Below are 16,220 nucleotides of genomic sequence, written 5' to 3'. Positions count from 1 at the left end.
CCCTCCAGGGTGAGCTCTGGTGGTAGAGGACTTCGTTCGAGGGAGAGATTGTTGGGATGTGCGAACAAAGTCCCACATTGACTAGAATCGTGGAGGATCAAGGGCATATAAGTATGGTAGATCTCTATTAGTATAAGGCCTTTTGGATGATGTCCAAAAACTGCAGCGCAAAACGCACTATTCTACAACCAGCAAGTTTTTTGAACACACTAATCCGCGACCAGAAAGTTTTTCGAAACCAAACTGAATAGAATTGTTACTTTCAAAAAATGCTTGCTGAAAATCAAAGAAAGAAAGTAGTCCAATCTATTCCATACGATCGCTGATAGTGATCAAATCGGGAATAGGGGCTTTCATACTCCTCCAAGTCAACAATGGGCACTACGGGTACTAGTTTCATGGTGATTAGTTTGAACCTCCTTCCCCTCCCACCTCTATGGCACATAAGCTAATGGCACGATTGCCCTACAGAGGAATGCCCTAGTTTTAGAGCAGAGGTGAAGAAGCTTTCATTTGAGAAGAGGAAGCATCGGGAGTAGGTGGAACTATACTTTACAAAAGCTAGGACTTTGCTATAGACATAGCAGGGGAGACTTTGACTACTAGGTGTAGGGATCCCTAGGCCTCACATTTGATTAGGGAAGGCAGTCCCAAAACTATAATAATCAGTGGAGTGCTCACTGCATTGATTCTTTCTTTATCCCCGAATGGATATTGATAGATTCCTAGTACCAACCTTACTTCAGGGTCGGGGTCAGGAAGAGAAAAGATTTGACCTGGTTCAGGTTCACCTATATACCATTAAGCAAAAACGAAAGCAAGTTTAGGGTTAATTTAGCTATTTCTCGATCTATCTTTTGAATGAGTGAGAGATGGACTTCATCTTAGTATTCACATAAATTTTTCTGAGAATATCTATCAAAGAAGTTCCCACCCACTCCCCATAGAATGTCTGCTTGAATGCTTCTCTTCATCTGCTTCTGATTTGAGCAACAACGAGTTCCAAATTCTTCATGACTGGGTATGATTCAATGGCTGCGATTGGCGAAGAATAAGGTCTTCTACCGTGTTCGATGTCATCGATCATGAATTCGTGAAATCCAATGCTTTTGGATGAGGCCTTTTGGATGATGTCCAAAAACAAAACCATGAAGACTTAGGTCTAAAGTAGACAATATCATACTAGTGTGGAGATATACTAAAAAATCCATACTTGTTCTAACAACACCAAGACTACACAAAGAGAAATTCGTAGGACCAAAGTGCTATATTTGAAATATCTAGTAAGGATAAAGAATAAGTGAAATAGGATTTCCCTTAGTCTGCAACACATATTTTATGTATTAGGAGAATTGCTTATGTGAAATCTGTGTTTGTTATGACGAGAATATGTTCCTAGAATGGTATATTATGTCATGTTAAAGAGCATGTAGTAGATTAGACTTAGAAACTTTGAATGTGCTGTGTATAAATTTGTATATGTATGATTGGTTTGAACAATAAGTTAGACAGTTGCAATGCTGAAAATTTGGTGAATTTTTGCCATGGATAACAATTTATGTCTATGACTTAAACATAATGAAAATTGATTGAATGTTTTGAATGATGGTTTGACATGTGTTTTGTTATATGAAGAATTTGAACTATCCTACGAGGATTAAGCAGGTGGATTAAGACTCCCCATTCATGATCGTAACCCCCTATGAGAGAATAGACATTGTTAAGAATGTTGGAGAGATTAAAATGTAAGTATATCCTAGCTATTTGTAATGACAATGGCAAAAAAAAATAGAAAATATAAGTTTAAAAAATAAATTAATACTTTAAATAAACTTGAAAATAAAAATGTCAATAATTTATATGGATTCTTTTAATTTATTTGTATTGATAACTTTTATTAATTCAACTCATTTATTTGTTTCAAAAACTCATATTTACTCAACTCACTGTTAAGTATATAGATTAATTGGGAGAGATTATTCTAACCTAACTTATGGTCTCGATGATTCATTGATTTAGCTCATTTACTTATATTAGTGATTTGTTTATATCAATAACTCGTATCAATTTAACTCATTTATTTATATTGGTAAGTGACTTGCATCAATTCACCTCTTTAATTAAATAACAATGATGTGTATTGATTTAATTTATTTACTCGTATCATGATAATGACGTGTATTAACTAAATTTATTTACTCGTGTCGGTGATATGTAATGATTTAATTCATTTATTTGTGTCGGTAGTATATATTTACTCAATTTATTTATTTGTGTTAATAACTCACATTAATTCATTTCATTTAAATTTATAAAATGTTATAAATACACATTTTTAAACAATTAGAATTTTAAAGCTTTATTCTCTCTTGCTTCTATGAAAGTGTAACCCTAAAACTCCCTTTCTTTCATCAAAAATTGCCGACAACTTCAATCGCCGTCGTCAACCTCATCTAATTCAAATACAATGCAAAGGTACTAATTTTCGCTTTCTCTCTTATACACTAATCTTGTCTTTTTTTTCTCTCCTCTTTTTATTTCTTTTCAAAAAACATTTTTTTTTTAACTTTTCAATGTTGATGCCCATAAAACCTACTTTCATAGGATTTGAATTATCCGTAAATTTTTTTACTATACTAAATCTTGTTTCAATCATAACCCTTCATAATTTATTTATTATTTTTAAATAAAAAATTATGGATTTTAAGTTAATCCTCTTGAATGATAATTTCACGGCAGAGAAACTTTTCCTCTTTCATAACTTGTGCTTTCTGTATAATTGAGGTTTTTTTCTCAATTTTTTTTTAATTTTAGATCCGATTATTTTGAAACTTAAAAATAACAAAACCCGACCCTTTTCAATTCGCTTTATTTTCGTTTGGTCGGGTAATATTTACCGTTGAATTCGAACTAACCCGACCCGTGATGACGAGTGTGAGACAGAGTAGGTTACAGAAGCAGAAGAACAAAGGCTGGAATGGCGAAGGTGTATGGTTTGGGATGCGAACCTGTCGTGGGGTCCTTGGCTCCTTCGAAGAGGAGAGAATACAGAGTCACCAATCGTCTCCAAGAGGGAAAGCGTCCTCTATACGCCGTCGTTTTCAACTTCATCGACTCTCGCTACCTCAACGTTTTCGCCACTGTGGGTGGCAATAGGGTACCAACTTTTCGTTTCCACTACCCCTTTGTATTTTCATTCCCAAATTTTCAATCTTTGATGGCTTTTCTTCTTAATTCCTTAGGTTACTGTTTATCAATGTCTTCAAGGAGGTGTTATTGCTGTTTTGCAATCATATGTGGATGAAGATGTAAGTCAACACTAACATTCTATTCTCTTCTCTCTATAGTTTTTTTTTTCTATTTAATTTTATACATGTGTATAGAAAACTGCTTCAATTTTCATTTTTTAAATGTGCAGAGAGATGAATCTTTTTACACTGTGAGTTGGGCATGTAATGTTGATGGGACCCCATTTGTTGTGGCTGGAGGAATCAATGGTATAATCCGAGTGATTGATGCTGGCAGTGAGAAGATACACAAGGTATTTTGGTTGCAGTAATGTACTAATGATTGTTTACATTGTTTACTTGAAGCATAGGAACCGGATGACTGTATATTTTTATATTTATGAATCATTTAGAAGAGCTTATTTGGGTTTATCTAATGATATAAGTACTTCACAAACTTATGAATAAGCTTTCATGTGACAAGCTCTTTATTGAATCAGTACTTAATTAAGTTGTTTATTCAAATGCGCATTTAATTTTGGTTGTTAATAGAGTTTTGTGGAAAGTATTGCAAGCTAAATAATTTTCTTTTCAAAGATATTGAAAATGTATTGGTTGTATAATCCCTGCTGCTACCTGACATGATACCCTTCTCTATGCAGAGTTTTCTTGGCCATGGGGACTCCATAAATGAAATCAGGACTCAGACATTAAAGCCATCACTTGTGATATCTGCTAGCAAAGTAAATGGCTTCTCCCTTCGTATTTTCACTAGTGAAAGAATGATTTGTTTTTCGTTTAATGACATCTATGGTTGACCAGGATGAATCTGTCCGATTATGGAATGTTCATACTGGAATATGCATTTTGATATTTGCTGGAGCTGGAGGCCATCGTAATGAAGTCTTGAGTGTTGTAAGTGTATTCTTCAGTCTTCACCTAATGTATCTCTCCCATTTTCTTGCTTAATTACCTATTCTTAGTGATAATATAAGATTTGGATTTTGGAGATTAGTCCAACTGATTTTTGGTTGCTTACTGTAGGATTTTCATCCATCGGATATATATCGTATTGCTAGTTGTGGCATGGATAATTCTGTAAAGATATGGTCTATGAAGGGTAAGATATTTAGTTTTATGTATGCTGCACTCCTGCTATCCGTCTATCCTGTCCTCCATACAATCAAATCTTCTTACTGGATTTTGATACCCTGTTTTTTGTATCTTCTATAATCATCTTCTATAATTGTTTTATGATAAATTGGAAGCTGCAAGTAACAATTATTTTTTCTAATTTATTGGAAAATTCATGTGGGGAACATGATGCCCCATTTTTATGCACTAAATCATTTAAAATGGGTAGTGGAGCTGCTGATTTTGAAGTTGGCTGACTTGGTTCCTACCATGTGGTAGTGTCTTGTTCTTGTGCACATACGAAAATATACAGTGTATTTTCTGGGCTTTTGCCTCATTCAATTACCAATATATATATTCCTTTCCATTTATTTACCAATATAAAATTTTATTTACTCTACCAATTATATTCCTTTGCTTTTCATTTTAATCCACCATTTCTTTTATGTTACTGCAGAGTTCTGGACATATGTAGAAAAATCATTCACATGGACAGATCTTCCTTCTAAGTTTCCCACAAAATATGTCCAGTTTCCTGTAAGTAACAATTTATTTTTGGTTCATATCATTTATCTTTTCTAAATTCTAACGATACCTAATTTCAGGTGTTCAATGCTTCAGTACATGCAAATTATGTTGACTGTAATAGGTGGCTGGGTGATTTTATCCTCTCAAAGGTGAGTGATTGCTCAGTCTACTACTACCTGGTGAAAATTAAAAGTTTAGTTTGCGGTTGGGAAAAAACTGCTCCCTAATGAAATTAATGTGACTTCCACAACTTATGTTAATATCATAATCTTCCTGATACCAAATACAAACAATGAAAAGAAAAGCTTCAACAAAAAGGTTAATTATATTTCTTTTAACAAAGTTTCTTTTACATTATACTTTTGATGTTTAGTCATAAGTAGTGTTTTTGAGCTTTCTCTGATTCATAAAGTTATTTACCAAGTCCATAAGTAATGAATTATGTTGCATTTCCAGAGTGTTGACAATGAAATTGTCTTGTGGGAACCTAAAGTGAAGGAACAAACTCCAGGGGAGGTTAGTTATAATTATTATCTGTTTTTCAATTTTTCAATGTGTAAGTTTTAATAGCTTCAGTCTTTTTTGTTTTTGGATGTTTAGGGTGTAGTTGACGTCCTGCAGAAATACCCTGTTCCTGAGTGTGATATCTGGTTCATCAAGTTTTCTTGTGATTTCCATTTCAATACAGCTGCAATAGGTAAGAATAACTAATTGCAATTTTTTTGTATATTTATTATTTTCTTTACTAATGTGCAACTTGACTGGAATTATGTATCACACATTTTGTTCATTACATCTTTTCTGACAATTTATACTAGTTCTTTTGCTGGCAAGTTTGTAATTTTAAGATTATACCGTTTCTTTTTTATATTGTTTTTCTTTCTTTTTCTTTCTTACTGTATCTGCCAGGTAACAGGGAAGGGAAAATTTTTGTTTGGGAGTTGCAGTCAAGCCCCCCTATACTTATTTCAAGGTTCGATTAAGTTTTTTTCAATAAATTTTTATTTTATCAAATTCTTATGGTGAGTCACCTTGTTCAGGTTGTCACATGCTCAATCAAAATCTCCAATCAGGCAGACTGCTACATCCTTTGATGGAAGGTAATTCTTCTTATGTTGATGTTTTGCTCATAATTTTGATGTATTTTATTTTTTGGTTCAACTATAGTCCCTTTTCCTGTTATGTTGTAGTACTATATTGAGTTGCTGTGAAGATGGAACAATATGGCGCTGGGATGATGTTACAAACTCCTCAGCATAACTTATCTCCATGCTACACCAATCTGATGTGCATGATATGCCCTCCAATATGAGATCATTTATGGTTTATTCAGTTTTTAGTTGTGAACACAAGGACCTGGTTTATTTCCGTGTATTTATTTTGTTTTAGAAAGTCTTGCATGAAAATATTTAGCTGAGAACTTTTAGTTTAAAGTTGTTAAAGGAAAAAAAAAAAAAAAAGGCAAAATATGTTTTACATGTAATGATATTAGACGAGCTGGTTAGACCCAAAAAAGTGGGTCAAGTTACTTGTTTAAACAAATTCAGAAAGCTGAATGTTTACTTTATTAGAGAATCAGCATCAATCAGGTGAATTTTTTCTTTATTTTAAATTGAGGATGGATCAAATAAAATTGTCGATAACTTAATATAAAATTTGAGTTTTGTAAATCTAATTGTTGAATTATAATCATATATTATCATGATTATTTAAGTCAAATTTTGTCAAAATTAAATAATTAAATATCTTTATTCTTATATATTTTTAAAATATATACATTAATTTTGACCTATATCATAATTTTAGATTAATTTATGATTTTACATATATATTTTTTTAATTTAGTGACTGATTTTAGAACTAATTTTTTTTAATATAAAGTTGTTAAACTATTTTTTTTATATAACTTGCAATTTGATTGTTCTTATTTTAAATTTATTATTTTGTTAAATCAAAAGTATTTCTTTGAAATAAATAAAGGTGTAACATCAAATTCAAATATGATTGTTATTATTGATTCTTTTATTATGCAAGGCAATTTTTAATTTAAAATATTTGAAAATTTATTTCAGTTAAATTGATTACAAAGCGAGTCGAAACTTTAACCCGTTGGGTTTATAGTATGATGTAAAAAATTGATTGATTACATGAGATTAAATTGTTCCATCCAGCAGATACACATAGTAAGTGGTATGTCATTTTATTTTTCTTTGTCGTAGTTCAATGCTTAAACGATTCTCCGAAGGAAAGTAGTTAATCGTGGGAATCTTTTTTCTTTCCTGGTCCATCATGTTAAACTGTCAAAGATTATGAGACCTCTGAACTTCTGATTGCAACTTTTGCGCAAGGGAACAAAATTTTCTGTTTACATCGGTGAGGAGCCATGGCAGCTACCTAGATTGTACAACACTCAACGACTCGTATCCTATGTACACAAAATTTGTAAACTATGTATACATTAAAATCTTTTTATTATAATTATACAGCAAAAAATGGCAGAGGACTTTAAAGTTGATTCCGTAATTGCATCAATAAGCCCTGCATACTCTCTATCTTTTGACTCAGTTTGACGATGGTATGGTGTTGAAAGGAGGAAGACTCGGAAGTACCAATATCACTGATCAAATCATCAAGCTTAGCCTGTGAATCCACAAGCGCTTCCTCAAGCAAAGTTAATGTTTGTTCCGTAGTTCTGTGTGTTTCCTCGTTTATGAGGTTTGGTGATGGGGATAGCCCCCTACTACCAACACTTCCCTCTCTACTAACCTTTTCAGAAGAGAAAATCTTGTCAATGCCTTCGCTTCCTGCAAGTTGTCATAACATACATTATTAGAAGATTATAAAAGCACGTATAACCAAGTGCATCAGCAAGCAAAATCCTTGGAACAATAGTAGTCTAGGCAAGCCTTATGATGTGCTCAAACAGTAAATCACTTTTGAGTCTCGAATTCATGAGAAACTGCAAGCAATTAGTTCTGCTTGTTTCATTAATATCGAGCTTTTATATCTACAAATTGAAAATTATAGTCTAAATTCACCATCTTCATAAATTTGTTCAAGTGGTACAATCAATGTAGTCTTCAACACTTTTGGAATAGCTCTATTAATATTAATTCTTTTAGGTTTAGCGCAATTATTGCGGCTACTAGTCCTCTTCACTGCCTCTCTTTGGTCATGGCACCGCTAGTTAAGAATACCAGACCGCAAAAATCTAAAATCCATCTTCAGTCCTACATGAAAATGCTGTTTTCTAAAGATAAAATAACATCACTTCCTAACTTAGCAAAGGCTGAAGGTTCCACCAATGAGATTTTTTGTCTAATGAAAACTAATTCCATGTATAAGAAACTTTGACAACATACCTAGGTGGCTGAGTTGATCTATTACAGACTGACCAACAGAACCTTCTAACTTAAGCAACCGTATAATTCCAGCAGTTATCCGGCCAATTGAATCAATTTCAGATTTGCACAGAAAAGTGAGATGCTGAAGCTCATCCTTGGTTACAACTGCTTCAATCTGCATAATGAAACGATCCAGACTCACAACCTTCATATAAAATAGAGTGAATTACGCATGCTCAAATATGAAATTCTCATTACCGGTTGCTTAACAGAGAATTTTAGTTTTTCCACTTCCCAATTAGCCATTTCATCATCAGCATTTTCCCCACCTAATATCAAGCGAACTTCAAGACCAATTCCACCAACTGTGTCAGTGCACTTTTTAACCCCATTTGCAATTAGCATTGATGAAGGGATGTCTTTTTGAGTATGAGGCTTCAAGATTTGCAGTCCCTGAACTCCAATCTGCAAGTGCAGGCTCGGTATGTAAGGGCTATAATAGGAGTAGGACGTGTCTTAAAAGACAAGAAACAGAAATGAGAAGATACACAAACAAAACCAACTTATAAGGAAGCTTAGTTTTACCATATTTAAACCAAAAGAATATAAATCAGAAATAACCCAAAATACATGGTATTAAACATTTCTATGGTAAATATATACTAAATGTGTTATGATCATTATGAGCATAGTCTTTGTTCATTATCATCATAACAAATATGATAAGAAAGCCTCTTAGTCTCATGCTTGTCCATTTAATCCCAGTAACAAAACATTTTCTTCTGACTTTACAGACAATGAATTAGAAAAGATTTTTAAAAACAAAAAATTATATTCTATAATATGGTCATGAGACATGAAAATTAAGAATTTTGTTCTACACATATTTTAGTAAAACCAAGAGTCTACATATGTCATCAAACAGATGTTTGTTTCTGTTTTAACATGCCAAAAGTTACTAGTCAACAGAAAAATGTACAACAGGTCCAATGATCCATCAAAATCACCCGCTCACCAGAAAAAAAAAATAGTCAGGTTTTCAAATACCCAGTGGACAAATCATATGGATGTTAGATGTGGCATTTCATATTTTACAATTCCTACCATGTTGCCTGACAGAATGCAAAGCTAGCAAGTGTTAGTCTTGCTTTCTCTTCTCTATAGTGTCAACCAACAAAAATAATATCATTCCTGAAAGCTCGGATAAAATCTTTGATTCTGCAGTATTTTGGAGCAGAAAACAAACATTAAACCCTTTAAAAATCAGAAAGAAGCGTCTCTTTACCGTAATCAGTTCTACTGGATGTTGTTGTATTCTTTGCAATTGTGCTTTTCCATCTGGAACATTCTTTGGGCTACTTTTTGCATTAACTCGCAAACCATGAAAAGATGCATGCCAACTCCTCTCTTCTCTGCCTTCATCTTCATGGTTGGAGAACCACCATCTTTCAGCTGTCCCTTGTGCATCTTCAAGAGAAAATAACCAGTCTCTCAATTCTATAGTTACATCCACATCATCAGGCTTTTTCAAGTGTGGAAAACCAGTTTCTTTCCCTTCTCTCGTACTTCCAGCTGGTGAAGAAATAGCAAGTAAATTACATACAAACATGTCCATCATGAACAGAGAAAAAATTTATTATGCATTAGGAAAATTAGCCAACAGAAAATTAGATGAAAGTTTGTTTCATACCATCTTCTGAATCATTAATTAGAGAAGTTGTCTTAAAAAGTTTTGACAATGGTCCTTTTTGTAGGTTTTCCAACCCTTTACAAAGACCTGTCCCAGGAGCTCCATCAGGCCCAAGTATCCCAAATCTATGCAGGAGAGCTTCAGTATAGTTCATTCCTCCACCAAGACGAACACCTGATACAGTAGCTGAGACATTCAAACTATGAGACTCCAAGTCTTGTTCACATAATGGTATGACATGCACCATGCTTATGTCGAGAAAAGGGACTGAATGAGCATTTCCATTCAATAGATGCTTCTCGTTCTTATGCACCCAGAAAACAGCTCTTAGGTGAGGATATCCATTATCACTCAATGAGGGAGCATTTTCACTAGAACTCAAGAATGAGCCACTTTCACATGCCAAGTGCCCCTCAGCATCCACACAACCTATCTCAACACTCTCCCAACGTAAAATAGATGAAACAACAATAGCCCCACCAAGAGTTCTATGAGTGGCACTAGTGAACAGATCATTTCCAACAAATTGCACTAAAGGCATCCCTTCAACATTCATAAAAGATGATTCCAGAAATCGAAGTTGGAGGTTTTTCACTGCTAAAATCACAGCAGTGTCACTAGGAACGTTGTCCATTAGCTTTCCACTAAAAGATTTGTCCCTAATGTCCTCCAATTGTTTCCTTTTTCCAGCCATTGCTATTTTTTCACTAACTGTCCCAAAATAACCATACAGATCCAGGACAAAAAATAACTGTTCAACAGAAGTGTTGGATATATACTGTTCGCAAGCAACTCCAACCCTAACAATGCCCCCAGGAGGAGGAACTTTTAACAATGGACTGCCATCAGCAGTTGCCATAGCTACTTCAATGCAAGCATCTTTCAGATCAACACATCTCCATAATCCTGATGTCTGTCCAAGGGAATTTTGATGTCCAGTTGTGTCAGAACATGCTTCCAGAGACAAAGTAAGCTGGGATGCTCTGGCAGTCCACTTCATCTGGCTAGCATCAACTGGTTGACCTTCCCAAAGACAGAAGCAAGCAGGATCCTTCTCCAGGTTCAGCATTCTTAGTTTCAGTGAGGGTGAATTTAAAAAGAAAAGATTTTCAATATGAAGCCTTGCTCCAGTAAACATTGTCTTGACTGAATTGTCCACGTCACTACTAGAAATATCCAATTTGGCCTTGTCAAAAGGAACTGTAACATCCAGTCCCTTAATATTGAAAATAAAAGATTTCACTGAGAAATCTGGTAAAATGTCACCAGGATTGACAACTATACCATCAGCTAATAAAGAGGAAATCCTCAGGCATGATTCTTCCTGGAGATGAATCTAAAAAAAATAGAAATATCATCAAATAATATGATTTGCAAAATACAAAATACACACACTCTAAGTCTATAACTGGCCATTTGTTGAAGTCATACCATAAGAGGCTGACAGTCAATAACAGTTTGAGAAGCAAAGGATGGTGGAAGTGGAGAAGGCATGATCTTAAGAGCATGGAGGCATATTAGAGGGGTTCCCTCAATCAATTGCCATTGCTGTTCTTGTAGAGGATATATTGGTGGGCAGAAGCTTCTGGCTGCCAAAAGAAATGATAGAAAAAATAACTAAACAATTGATATGCATTGTTTTCATGATATCTTCTTTTCAATTTCAAGTATAAGTTATTACCAAATTCTGGCAAATGGAAAGCATCTCTTGTGATAAGTTGCATTGATGGTTGCACTAAGGTACATGGAGGGCGACAAAAGGTGTCCCTTCATTCCAATGAACACACAGGACAATTTAGTTTCCTTGTAACAATTAGTACAGTCAACTCAACAAAAATGATTGTGTCATTTCAACTATCAAGAGCCACCAAATGATTAATGAAGTAGCGCATATTGCTACTCCTTAAGAATATAAGAAATTCTTATTCCTTTCCTTTTCTCCTTTTCAATTGCATTAACTTCTCCCGATTCAAATCCTATTACCACAAAATACATTGACAGACAACCACACCCACATATGCATACAAAGCTTGCTGAATTCCTTTAATAGTTATTATTCAGACAGGGCACAAAAGCACAAACCTCAAAAATAATCCACCAATTGCAATCCTGGTCAAGTTATTATCATCATCTCCTTCAGAAAGACTGGCCTGCAAGGATAGTCAGTCAAACAATATAACTACTGCCACTGAAAGCCTAATAACATTGCACAGCAGAGGGTTACCAATATGGAAATATGACATTGAAGAAGAGGGGGAAAGATGTGCATATTTGTCAATGACATCAATCAACATTTTATGTTAGCGAACACAGCATGCAGACACGCATAGCATGAATCATCCAGGGAGAAAAGGAAGAAGGAGCTTTCCATCTTTTGGCTTTTTCTATGAGCTAACATAAACCCAATTGACCATGTATTCTAAACTTTGATCCTTATTGCCTCCATCCCTCTTTATAAAAGTTAAAAAATTGAATTTCAGCATAGAATACGTTAACCATGTGCACTGTTCATGCTTCAAGCCCAAAAGGCTCTTGCATAAGGACATGTGTAATAGCTTATACTTTTTGTATAGTTTATTCATATTACTGAATACTTAGCAGATAATAAAGAAAAGAACTTAACATGCCAAAATCACATACACTGCATAAATGTAATGCTAACAATTTTATTTTATTTTCCCCTTATTTCTGAATTATTTGTATCAATTGTAGCAATATGTAGCGCATGCACACATTCATGACAGAGGGGTTACCTTGCATCTTATCACCCAATGGGCGTCAAATGGACCAAAATAAATTATATATAAAAGGCATTTTAAGCCCCATAAAAAGTGAGTCTTAAAGACAAAAATATTAGAACATGTTTGATTTCTCTTTTAAAAAGAGTTTCTGTTTTTAAAATTAAAATACAGTATAAAAACAGAAAACTCAGAAATCAAACATTCTCTTAGTCTTTGAACTATTTTTTAAATTTTGGCTCAAGGTATAGTCAATTCTACTCTCTGCCTATTAGATAAGGCTAAGGTAACCAACACCAATATTGAGAGTAATACAGACAAGAACCCAAGAAAAATAACAAATGAGTGCTTTACATAGGAGGATGTCCAGAAAAGTTATCAAAAAACTTACCCGAGAAAAAAAGAGTGACTGCATCAAAAGCTCAAGCTGGAATTCTGCAAATTAATGTCAATAGTTGGATCATTGTGCATGCAATGTTATACCTAAGGTCCTAAAACTATTAACCTTAGGATATTTAAAAATAATTCAAGGAGACAAAGATCAACATAAACAAATTATGTGCAAGCTAACAACAAACCAGTATCCTTAATGCAAAGAAATATATGATCTACGACAATTGAGACAAGAGAACGCCCAGCTGCTTCAGTTGATCGCTGTCACAAATCAATTACAGACAGATTCAGAGAAAGCCAAAAGGAAACATGATTATTTCGTGCATAGAAAACTACTGAACACTAGTGTTCTCAAAGGAGGGAAAATGTTAAGACAGTAATGAAACCTGCTGACCCTTGAAATCAACATCACCCCTGTTTAGACAAACATATACTCCAGTCATAAAGCGGAGAAGTGCACGCAGTCCTGCTCATATACATTTTATCAACCTCATGTCACATTCATGCATTTATATCAATTCAACATGGACACAAGAAGCCCAAAATGTGCCCTTTTATGTACCTGGTTCACTTAATGCAGGGCAAACAGCCTCATTGATGTGCAATTGAACCTCAAGCCCAAGTGGACTATTCAACTCAGTTCTCTGAACTGTGATCTGGTAATAATAAAACCAAGTCATATTTTATACAATAACACCGTCAACAATCAACCTTATCCCACTAGGTGGCCAAGCTATATTGCATGACTCATAAAATTCTATAATAAACCAGAATATTTATTGAATATGTAGGGGGAACTGGAGCGTTACATATGCTTCTCCTGATATTCCTTCTATAAAACGTTCTCCTCCAAAGAATACTCGCTTTGCGCCATCGTCGTCCCTTAGGTTTGATCCCTGGCCTAACGTTGCATCCGTGAACATGTCAGGATGAGGCAAAAGATCAATAGACAAAGATTGCCATTCCAGTTTCTGGGAAAAACAAAAAATGTGAGAATTATTATATGCTAAGACGCATATAAGCAACATAGTATCCTCAATATCAAGAAAATTTATTTTATGAAAGAATCCTAATCTTAAAAGAAATAATATAGAAGACCAATATGAAGGAAATACAATCATTTAAATACAGATTACACACATACACTTAAACTAGTGAAGGGGGATATATTACTTTGAAGACATATATGTACTTTTTGTTACTGGAGAATTCCCGTGCTTCCTTAAGATTTACAACCTGATAAGAAAAACTTCTTCAATAAATTGAATCAAAAGTTATTCTAACTTCTAAGATTGTGTTTCGAAGTAATTACCTGCCAGTTTTCGTTTGTGGTATACAGCAAAAGGTTACGAATGGTGATAGATGCCATAGGTGGTGCCCTGCAACCAGAGACAGTGAAAGGGGATGTTTATAAACAGATGTGAGGTAAAACTGATAAATTGTGTAAAGCAAAATCCATCACCCATCAGGTTTATGCTTAAGACTACTCAACAAACCACCTACTATATTTTAATTCCATTACGAAAAATTAGTTTATCAATCCCAGCAGAGAACAAGATACTAATATTAATTTCAATTTATTGAGATCCATTCTGTAAACCTTGTCAGCACTGATAGGGCATAAATAAACTGAAGAAGATTTAATTCAGCACTGGAATCAAGAGATTACCATGTTGCTCCACCCTGGCGACGAGAACCACCACGAGTTTCAAGTAATAGATTAACCGTATGAATTTGTATAGTCATGCCATCTGCAATCTGATAATTGCCCATAGTCAGTATGAACAAGCAACATTCAAACAAGATACATGCGTTTATGGACAAGTGATCAGCAATTGCTAGGAAATACCAAATCTAATAGAAAGGATCATGTAAGGCCGCCAGACAGCATTGCAATGACCAATCCTTACACTACATCCTTATCCTCCCATTCTGCTCAATAATAATATAAAGATTTAATTACCTCTCTATAGTCAATAAATTATCTTCACCTACATTTTTATTTATGCTACTAAAATTCTCCCGACAAGTTAACTATCCAAATTCTTATCCACCAAACGTGTCCCCTTTTCCCATTATGAAAACTAACTATAAAATCAACCAAGGCATCTTTAGCAGACTACGAATATCATCACTCTAAATATAGTTATCAACACAGGCTTAGAAATGACTAGGCAATGAGTCAAAACCAAACCTTATCAGCAAAACCATAACCGCTACTCTTGGCAGAGGCAGCCGACGGCGTGGAACTGCACATAAACGGCACAACCAAAAGAAGCAATGAAATGAAACAAACGACAGCGACAGCAAAAGCAAAAGCATCAGGCATCACAAGTGTCGTTTTCGTGTTTACCTGGTTGAACTAAGAGAATCATCGAAATCGGAATTCTCTTCAAGAACCAGATCGAGTCGATCAATATCCACAACGATTGGTTCTATTTGTACATTGCTCACCGACGGAAGCTAAAAAAAGCCACAAACAACATATTACAATCGGTAAAACAGCGAAGAAGCGAACGAAGTTTATTAACGTGAGTGACTGAACTGTTATCTCGAGTTTGCCAACTTTTGCGGTGGCGACGTTCAGCGCCGGCGGCAATCCAACACTGGAATGCAATGCGTCGCCGTCGATATCTGAGAGCGAGAATTAAAGTCGGTGAAATGAAATTTAAATTTAGGTTTGAATTCGGATTTGGATTTGGATTTAGATTTGGATTTGAAGGTACCTAAATTGGAGAGGTGAACGGTGCGTCCTTGCAACTTGAACTGTTCTCGGGAGAAGGACTTAAGCCAGTACTTGAGAGTGTACTCCAGAGCCCGACCCAGTATAGACTCCATTTCCTGGCAGAGAAGCAGGATCCGGATCCTGCGATTCGGGTCGGGTTTTGCCGTCAACTGAAACGAAGTCTTTCCTTTCCTTCCTTCTTATGCACCGATCTCTGATACAGAGAAAAAAATAAAAAGAAGATTGATTGCGGCGAGAGCACGTGCGGCACGTGCGAGAGAGAGCAAGAGCTATTTCAATGGGTCTTTGTCAGGTCAGGACGAGGGGACCTCACTCTCTCGTGTTTGGAAGCCCAAGCTATCATCCATGACACGAAATTTTCATTTTGATACTCTCACGACATAAATTTTCAATGTTGCTATGCAAATTTTCTCAACTTTT

General features: G+C 34.9%; 2 protein-coding genes across 4 annotated transcripts; one reads left to right on the top strand and one right to left on the bottom strand.

The window, feature by feature from the left end:
• The first annotated feature begins 2,865 nt into the window (after positions 1-2,865).
• Positions 2,866-6,332, top strand: LOC113854727 (polycomb group protein FIE1). Its single transcript, XM_027485913.1, has 13 exons — positions 2,866-3,157; positions 3,243-3,308; positions 3,419-3,541; positions 3,890-3,970; positions 4,050-4,142; positions 4,272-4,347; positions 4,819-4,898; positions 4,967-5,038; positions 5,346-5,405; positions 5,490-5,586; positions 5,799-5,862; positions 5,930-5,989; positions 6,080-6,332. Exons 1-13 carry the CDS (start codon positions 2,978-2,980, stop codon positions 6,147-6,149), a joined length of 1,122 nt encoding a protein of 373 aa, XP_027341714.1. The 5' UTR covers positions 2,866-2,977; the 3' UTR covers positions 6,150-6,332.
• An 815-nt stretch (positions 6,333-7,147) lies between these two features.
• On the bottom strand, positions 7,148-15,985 carry LOC113853541. Of its 3 annotated transcripts, XM_027483953.1 has the most exons (21): positions 15,781-15,985; positions 15,600-15,688; positions 15,408-15,517; positions 15,249-15,303; positions 14,904-14,986; positions 14,724-14,812; positions 14,367-14,433; positions 14,228-14,290; positions 13,864-14,025; positions 13,617-13,710; positions 13,441-13,520; positions 13,240-13,315; positions 13,053-13,096; positions 12,006-12,073; positions 11,605-11,690; positions 11,355-11,512; positions 9,924-11,259; positions 9,519-9,805; positions 8,492-8,698; positions 8,252-8,408; positions 7,148-7,693 (listed from the first exon to the last, which is right to left on the bottom strand). In XM_027483953.1, the coding sequence occupies exons 6-21, from the start codon at positions 14,798-14,800 to the stop codon at positions 7,395-7,397; spliced, it is 3,261 nt and encodes a 1,086-aa protein (XP_027339754.1). In that variant the 5' UTR covers positions 14,801-14,812; positions 14,904-14,986; positions 15,249-15,303; positions 15,408-15,517; positions 15,600-15,688; positions 15,781-15,985; the 3' UTR covers positions 7,148-7,394. The 3 variants fall into 3 exon arrangements, with proteins under 3 accessions (XP_027339754.1, XP_027339752.1, XP_027339753.1); XM_027483951.1 differs by lacking the exon at positions 14,904-14,986 and having other exon boundaries at positions 15,781-15,981; XM_027483952.1 differs by lacking the exon at positions 14,904-14,986 and having other exon boundaries at positions 7,244-7,693; positions 10,092-11,259; positions 13,915-14,025; positions 15,781-15,981.
• Between the last annotated feature and the right edge of the window lie 235 nt (positions 15,986-16,220).

Source organism: Abrus precatorius, unplaced genomic scaffold (assembly GCF_003935025.1).
Source record: "Abrus precatorius isolate BTA unplaced genomic scaffold, Abrus_2018 Scaffold11, whole genome shotgun sequence".
Lineage (NCBI taxonomy): Eukaryota > Viridiplantae > Streptophyta > Magnoliopsida > Fabales > Fabaceae > Abrus > Abrus precatorius.
The sequence above is the reverse complement of the archived record's forward strand: the minus strand, read 5'-3'. Positions and strand labels throughout refer to the sequence as shown.

Excerpts from the sequence above, each read along its gene's own strand:
- LOC113854727 (XM_027485913.1), top strand. The coding sequence starts at position 2,978 with ATGGCGAAGGTGTATGGTTTGGGATGCGAACCTGTCGTGGGGTCCTTG. Across the intron at positions 3,309-3,418 it reads AATCATATGTGGATGAAGAT|AGAGATGAATCTTTTTACAC; the intron begins GTAAGTCAACAC and ends TTAAATGTGCAG. Across the intron at positions 5,587-5,798 it reads TTTCAATACAGCTGCAATAG|GTAACAGGGAAGGGAAAATT; the intron begins GTAAGAATAACT and ends TGTATCTGCCAG.
- LOC113853541 (XM_027483951.1), bottom strand. The coding sequence starts at position 15,892 with ATGGAGTCTATACTGGGTCGGGCTCTGGAGTACACTCTCAAGTACTGG. Across the intron at positions 14,813-15,248 it reads GTTATGGTTTTGCTGATAAG|ATTGCAGATGGCATGACTAT; the intron begins GTTTGGTTTTGA and ends GGCAATTATCAG. Across the intron at positions 14,434-14,723 it reads CGCCAGGGTGGAGCAACATG|GGCACCACCTATGGCATCTA; the intron begins GTAATCTCTTGA and ends CTCTGGTTGCAG.